Here is an 8,408-nt window from a genome sequence, read left to right as displayed (position 1 = left end):
TAAGTAAAGAGTATCGTTTTAGTTATAGCTACTATAGTATTCGTTTTAGCGTCGATTAGTTCTTATCCTATAGTCCTAGAAGAGAGAGAACTCCTAGTAACGTAGCCCTACTCCCTTATCCGACCTATAGGATAGGCGAGAATATATACCGATTTAATCTTAATATAGTACGCTACTTAATTAACGCTAAATTCGATAGGAAACGGACTTAATTTCACGGCGTAAGACCGTTTCTCGATTAGTCCGTTTACTACTTTAAAAAAACCGATAAGGTATTAGATCGACTATAGTAGGATATTACCCTAAAATTATAATAACTTACTCTTTAACGTATATAACTAGATAAGCTAGTCGCTAGGAGATAACCGCGTATCGTAATCGACTATAATAAGGTCTTTACGAATATCGAGATAATTAGGTAGGCTAGGTAGGGAATGGAGGCATTAGAGGCGACGACGAGGTCTTCTATACGACCGAATACTAGAAATACTACGCGGAATAGGTAGTTAAATAATACCCTAGTACTATTTATATATTAATTTAGTGCTAATGAGTCTATATAATTAGTAAATTATGATTGTAGCACTATTGGTGGCAAAAAAATGCGTGTTTCATTACCAGGGTGTTTCATTACGTGGTGCCTAGACTTAGACTTCTATAAACAATCCGATCCTCCGTCTACTGCTTAGTCAGACGCACAGTTCTCCATTCGCGACCAACATTTCAAGATTAGGGGGCTTTTAAATATCAAGAATCGCTGCCGCAGAATACTCAGTCATGTCCAATACGTCAGAACAAGATAGCGCAAAACCGCTGAAAGAAGTCGCGGTTATCTTCCGTGCCGCGAAGCCAGAAGAGTTTGACGTCCTTTCAAGGATTCTGTGCAATGCCTTTCTTCCATTATGGTAAGTGACCTGCACTGACGGGTGACCGCTCGTTCAGCGATAGAAGTAGGCTAATAGTTAAAAAGGAATCATAACTGGTTTCATGGAGTTTCAGAAGCTCTCGCTCCTGTCGCGATTGGGAGTATTGGAGCTCAAACACCGCCAATGAGTCGTTATCAAGCAACACGTGTCTACTTTTATCGATCCCTGATAAATCTCGTAAGCCTCTGGGGCGGGTTGGTCCTCGTCGCTGAGGTCCCTGGCCCCGGCACCGCCAACGGGATCAACATCGGCGCCATCATGATGTGGCTCCCTCCCCATGTGAGAGAAGGAACATTCGGCATGTTCCAGGTATGGAGATCAGGGCTCTTGTCGCTGCTTGCCCCGTGGAGATACGGGCTATCTGGCTTCTATCGAATCACTGCCATCTTTGAGGCTAACGTGAAGTCGATGTTTGAGAAGAGACTGAAGGGTGTCCATCCTGGCGGATATAAGGAAGAGGAGTGTGGTTTTGTGCAGATGATTGCTATTAATCCTGCTCACGCTGGTAAGGGCTATGCGTCGGCGCTTTTGAAACATCAGGTGGAGAAGCACTTTGCTCAATATCCTGACAAGCCCGTCATTCTCGATACCACAACGAAGCAGGGATTGAATGCGTATGGGAGATTGGGTTTTGAGCTTCTGGCACAGATCCCTGTGGACACTGGCACTGATGTTAGAGGTATTCGTCTTAAGACCAATGCAGACGAAAGCGCCAGGAAGCTCGCGAAGGAGACTTGTGTTCAGAGGGTCATGATAAAGGTACCACCCGGTGCGCCGCCGGCTGAGGTGACACCTGACTTTGAACCTTAAGTGCGATCGCCTTTGTCTTGTTACTTACTTGCACTCTAAGTTACGTTTAGTGTCGACCTCTGCGGTATTTATTCGTCCATATAGTGGTCTACTATAGGACTTTGTCCGGGGCCGGTAATTACATTATAGGATTACTTATCCGTATACTTTAGAATTAATCGGGGCCTATTATTATCTACCTACTTTAAGGATAATAATACCTTAAGGCCGATCCTAATCCTAATAAGATAGTCCTTCTTCTAATATCTAGGCTACGTAACGGGTTAGGTTAGGCAACTCGTAGACCTTTTATAACCCGAGTAAAAAGCCCTATAGGGTTTGTAGTCCTTATAAAAATATCGGTGTTTTAGCCCGTAGCCCAGCGTAACCTAATTTACTATAGGAGCCTAGGGAGCCTAGGGCTATCGTACAGTAAGGATAGTTTTCCCTACGCTTATACATTATAACTAAGCTCTTATAGTAACTATTTTCTACCCTATAAGTATACTATAATCGATATTTTTCTTACATTCCTTTATATAATTAATATTTTCCCTATACTCCTATAGTCTATATAGTAAATCTTCTATCGCCCTTCTATTCTATCGTTTTAAGTATATAATTTCTAATTCGTTTAATAGCTAGTATACCTATACGTACTATATCTCTCTAAGTTTTATTATTTCTAGTCGTACCTAAATACGTCGTACTCTCTCTAGGTTTTATTATCTCTAGTCGTACTATATTGGGGCTCGAGGCGCTTAGTTATGAAAGAAGAGAGAAGGGGCCTTAGCATGGAGGAACAAGTAAGTGAGGAGAAAAGCAGACAATCGAAGCGTAAGCAAGGACGAAGAGGAAACCTAACGTACGAGAGCGTACGTTAAGTATTAGATAGTAGCTATAAGAGTATAGTTTATAGAATTAGGAGTATTTTTCCTTCTACGAGTTCGGCTATATAACTATATAGCTTAAGTTTTAGTAGTTGTAACCTTTACGAATAATGCTATTATAGTTTTATATATGTCTATTACGAGAAGTCTTAAAAGTATAGTCCTTTAGCGGGCTTAAGACTATAGAGATCTATAGCGTTACTATTCCTTCGCTAATATAGGTAAGTAAAGAGTATTGTTTTAGTTATGGCTACTATAGTGTTCGTTTTAGTGTCGATTAGTTCTTATCCTACGGTCCTAGAAGAGAGAGAACCCCTAGCAACGTAGCCCTACCCCCTTATCCGACCTATAGGATAGGCGAGAATATATACCGATTTAACCTTAATATAGTACTTAATACTAGCTTCTATTATAGTAAAGAAGGAAATTAAAGGAAGGAAGGGTCTTACTTCCCATATTAACTTTTATAAATACTTAATAAGTATTATCTATCTATTAGGGCTATCTATCGTTAGCTATATCTTCGCTAATAGGAGAGCTTCGAATATAATAGCGCTTCGAGATAATAGTAACTATACTTTTACTATTAGACTTATTCTCGGTCGTTTTACTAGGCGAATAGTTACCTTACTATCTCTACTATTTACTTATATATAGCTTTATCTCTATTATTCGCTTTTATACGCTCTTCTTTCTTATAGCGCTAAAATTCCGTATTAGATAAATACTTTTATTACGGGTTAAATTCGTAGGATATCTTAATAAAGAACTAGCGATATCTAGATTCGACCGTATAGTTATATAGTCGAACGATATTACATAATATTAATAGATATCTTAGCGAGCGACGCTAAGACTAAACTAGCGATACCTAGATTCGACCGTATAGTTATATAGCCGGATAATATTACGTAATACTAATAGTTACCTAGGATACCGGGCGACCTACCCTAGGAGATTATATTTCCCTATAGACAGCGGTAGGACTTCTTTCTCTCTTCCCTTTAGCTTAACGTCCTTATTAGATAGGTCCTATAGTAGTTAAATAAGCTCCTATTGAAACCCTTATATAACCTTTATATTAACTAATAGATAACTAGCTAACGAACTTACTAAACTACTAAATATCGAAAAATATAAGTCCTTTACTTATAATATCGGCCTTTAAACGAGTCCTTTTAATAAAAGTAAAAAAGAAACGGCGGAAACTTACTTCTATAGCCTAGGTAAACCTAGCGCTAACAATAGTGCGTTAATAACCCGAGAAAACCCTTACGGTATATAGGTCCTATATATTAAGAAATCTCGAGTCGGAGAATTAATACCTAAGTACGATAACCTTCTTTCTAATAGTATACGGTTTACTATATATTATGTCCGGGGGATAGGGTTTAGATCTATAGTAGAAGTAGCTAAAGTTAAAAGAGTAAAATATATCGTAGTTTTCTATCTTAGTAAATAACTTAGGGTTTATCTAAGTAAAGGAGTATAGGCCTATTTTATGTAGGCGTAGGCTCCGTCGTAATATCTCGTAAGTACGAGAGTAATAGCCGAGTATTCGTAAATACGAGTTAACTCCTAGGATGCTTAGAAATTAAGTTGAGTAACTTCTAATCCTATAGAATAGAATAGCGTTTTATAGAATCTTTTATAAGGCTTAAGTATAGCCTTACCTAAGGGATGCCATATAATCCTAGCTTATATAAGCGTAATCACGTGACTAGGCGTTTATAGAGCATCGCCCAGTCTTAATAGTAACTACTATAGTTCGTGGGATAACGTGGCCGATTAAGTGTCCTTAAGTCGGCGGACTAGCGTAGAGTAGTGCACGTTGTTCGCGGCCGCGGCAGCGCGAATACTAGGATATCGATGTAATTAATAGTCGGCGATCGTAGACTAGATCGTAGACTCCTGATTCGAGGCCATTTACGCGTAATTAACGGCCAATTAGTTAAGTGGTAGTTGTTTGATTGAGATGGCAGAGAGGTGGTGGAATGGTAGAACGCGTGGTGTAGAACAGGGGTGGTGCAAAACCTAGTGGTGGGACTTAGTACTGGAAATTAGGGTTAAACAAAAAAATTGAGCGAGTTTGAGCAAGTTTGAGCCACCTCTACACTGCGAACATCCGGCCGAACTCCGGCCAAAAATCCTGCCAGTCTGTTTGAATATGTGTCTGCACCTGTTATTATTGATTCAATGTCATAAAATGGATAACACAGTGTAATGTCCATCTCGTAACCAGCATCTTGTCGCCAGCAACACATCTCGAACATCGATTAAGTCATCGATGATTGTGCTAGACGAATGGCGCTCAGTCCACTGCACTCGCCGCCAGCGGGCCATGTCAAGACGACTGTTCTAATAAACAATGTCCACTGTGCCTCCTGCCTCTCCTACATTCAGGAGGTCCTCAGTATATTACAGCCAGCCCCGCTAACGATTACTGCGAACTACATATCACACGAGGTGACGATAGTCCACTTTCCGGACCACTCTGCGAGTGACCTAGCTCGAGTTTTATCGGATGCAGCATTCGAAGTTCAGAGTGTGCAGACCGAAGATGAATTTGGCCATGTTATTTACGAGCAAGATTTAATCCAGATCCATCAAGATTGGTTGGATCAAGCTGCTCAGATGCTAAACGAACAAACATCAACGCTGTCGCGGGACCTGACGGCAGCACACTATGAATTCAGAGACGATGCCGGCTACCAACGTGATGAGAAGCATTTAGACCACTGTGCTCTTTGCCGAAAGGTGAACGGAAAAGCCGAGACATCGCAGGACGTTATCGTGACCATCCCTGAGGCGAAATTGTTGACAGCCACTCTCAGTATCACTGGGATGACTTGCGCGGCATGCATTCTCTCCATCAATGAAGGGGTGCAGGGACTCGAATTCTTGATAGATGCCAGCGTCAGTTTGCTTACCAATAGCGCAGCTGTCACCTTTACCGGCCCGAAAGACAACCTCGATCAGATTGTGGAGAGAATCGAAGACAGAGGATACGACTGTCACGTCGAGAGCATCATCGAAGTTGGACAACCACAGCAAACAAAACAGCTGGTGGAAAGGACAGTCATGGTGAGAATCGCAGGAATGTTCTGCGATCAATGTCCACGTCGGGTCATCGATGCTTTGTCATCATCGTTTCAGGGACGACTTGCTATCGACAAGCCCCCGTCGTACGATGACCCTATCATCGTGATTACATATCGTCCCCAACCCAGCATTATTATGGTTAGGAGTATCCTAGCTACTATACATGGTGTCAGCGACCAACTCAGAGCCACGATATACCATCCGCCAACGATCGAAGAGCGCTCTCGAGCTATGCAGCTCCACGAACGGCGTCGTCTTCTCCTTCGGCTTCTCCTCAGCTTCATCGTCGCCATTCCAACCTTCCTTATCAGTGTGGTCTGGCAGAGCCTAGTCCCTTCGACCAACCGCGTACGAATGTTCTTCCAACAACATATGTGGACTGGTGCTAACACTCGCGCCGAGTGGGCGCTTTTCTTCCTTGCGACGCCCGTGATGTTCCTTGCTGCCGATGTCTTCCACGTCAGGGCAATCAAGGAGATCCGAGCACTGTGGAGCCGGAATAGCAAGGTCCCAGTTCTTCGAAGATTTTACCGTTTCGGAAGCATGAATCTGCTCATGTCCGCTGGGACGTCGGTGGCGTACTTCCCTTCAATCGCCGTGCTTGCTCTAGAATCGCAAAAAGATGGGCAGCACAACAGGCGCCTATCGACATACTTCGACACTGTTGTTTTCTTGACGATGTTTATTCTCGCTGGACGGTACTTAGAAGCGTACAGTAAATCCAAGGCTGGTGATGCTGTCACAATGCTCGGAAAGCTCCGGCCAACCGAAGCTCTGCTTGTGAGATCTAATCCGGAATTGGAAGATAGCGAGTTGTCTCGTCAGATGGCAAATGGCGAGAGAATCAATGTCGATGTTCTCGAAGTGGGAGATGTTGTCCGAGTCCTTCATAGTGTATCTCCACCAGCCGACGGCACAATCGTCCTGGGCGATTCCACCTTCGATGAGAGCTCTTTGACCGGAGAGTCTCAGCCTATTACCAAGAATACTGGCGATCAAGTCTTTGCTGGAACAATCAACACCGGGAAACCTATCAATATCCGAGTCACTGAAGTCTCAGGCGCATCCATGCTTGACCAAATCGTCAAAGTTGTACGTGAAGGACAGGCCAAAAGAGCCCCTGTGGAGAGAGCGGCTGATACCTTGACGGGATACTTCGTTCCAGTTATTACCCTCATTGCCGTATCGACATTTGTGATCTGGTTTGGACTAGGGCAGGGTGGGGCACTGCCGGAGAGTTTTCTTGATGTCGACACCGGTGGCTGGGCATTCTGGGCATTACAATTTGCCATTGCAGTCTTTGTTGGTGCGTGCCCCTGTGGTATTGCCCTTGCGGCTCCAACAGCTTTATTCGTGGGCTCTGGACTTGCGGCGCACCACGGAATATTGGTCAAAGGTGGCGGCGAAGCATTTCAAGAAGCTTCTGGTCTGGACGTGGTTGTCTTTGACAAAACTGGCACGCTTACCGAGGGCGGAAGCCCCACTGTTGCAAACTATGATATCATAGCTTCTAGTGAGGAGGAGAAGAAGGCCATCTGGGCAATCGCTCAAGCACTAGAAGAGTCTTCAAGTCACCCCATAGCGAAAGCTATTGCTGCGCTCTGCAGAGGACAGAACCGCACTGCCATTGCGGACTCTGCAGTTGAAGAACTCCCTGGTCGTGGTCTCAAAGGCACATTTACCATCCATACATCCGCCAATGGCACCCGGTACGAGGCTGCCATCGGCAGTGAAAGTTTTATCTCCTCCATTGGCACTCCGATAACCACAGACCAGTCCAACATTATGTCGACATGGAAATCCGCTGGGAACAGCGTCGCGCTGCTGGCTTTGCGTCCCTTGTCCTTGTCGGACGGGGAGGAGCCCACTTTCAAACTTGTTGCACAGTTTGCAACCACAGATTCTCTCCGCTCTGAAGCTGCTTTCGTCGTCTCTGCTCTATCTGAGCAAGGCTTAAGCATCTGGATGATCTCAGGCGACAATGCCATAACTGCTATTGCAGTTGGGCATCAGCTAGGTATACCGGCGACCAATATCATTGCCGATGTTCTCCCTTCGGAAAAGGCTGAGCGGATCCGTTGGCTTCAACAATCCGCCCCCAAACGCAACGGCAAACCAGGAAGAGCGATGGTAGCTATGGTTGGGGACGGCATCAATGATTCTCCCGCGCTCACTGCCGCGGACGCCGGAATTGCCATCGGCTCTGGCTCAGATGTTGCTATATCAAGTGCCAAATTTGTGCTAGTATCCTCAAACTTACACTCCTTATTGACCCTTATCACGCTCTCCCGTACTGTTTTCCGGAGAGTCAAGTTCAACTTTGCGTGGGCATTGGTGTACAACATGGCCTTGGTACCTATTGCAGCCGGTGTGATTTATCCGGCACCAGGACACCCGAAGCTAAACCCTGTGTGGGCGAGCTTGGCCATGGCGTTGAGTTCTCTGAGCGTCATATCCTCGAGTCTAGTTATGAGGACAGGTATTCCCTTCATTGGGTTTAGAACATCGAGAAAGACAGAATAAAGATAGAGCGCAGCAGCGTTTGTAAGCGACATCGCTTATTTATAATTAAGAGAAAGAAATTTTCTTTCATCATAGAGGAGAATAGAGGAATAGAGATCCGGTTATAACGCGAACTATTTCGTCATGTTATTGTACCTACTACAGGGCTATTCGTAGTCAACTTACTCTATTATCCTAC

General features: G+C 44.1%; 2 protein-coding genes across 2 annotated transcripts; both read left to right on the top strand.

Moving 5' to 3' along the window:
• Positions 1-777: 777 nt before the first annotated feature.
• Positions 778-1,703, top strand: A1O9_10683 (uncharacterized protein; the record flags this gene model as incomplete). The annotated part of the gene is made up of 2 exons (XM_013400371.1): positions 778-905; positions 971-1,703. Coding segments are annotated over 2 exons (861 nt in total), but the record flags the coding sequence as incomplete, so codon positions are not given.
• A 3,206-nt stretch (positions 1,704-4,909) lies between these two features.
• Positions 4,910-8,230, top strand: A1O9_10682 (uncharacterized protein; the record flags this gene model as incomplete). The annotated part of the gene is made up of 1 exon (XM_013400370.1): positions 4,910-8,230. The coding sequence occupies one exon, from the start codon at positions 4,910-4,912 to the stop codon at positions 8,228-8,230; it is 3,321 nt and encodes a 1,106-aa protein (XP_013255824.1).
• Between the last annotated feature and the right edge of the window lie 178 nt (positions 8,231-8,408).

This window comes from Exophiala aquamarina, assembly GCF_000709125.1.
Source record: "Exophiala aquamarina CBS 119918 chromosome Unknown aczIA-supercont1.14, whole genome shotgun sequence".
Lineage (NCBI taxonomy): Eukaryota > Fungi > Ascomycota > Eurotiomycetes > Chaetothyriales > Herpotrichiellaceae > Exophiala > Exophiala aquamarina.
This window is presented reverse-complemented; position numbering and strand designations above follow the sequence as displayed.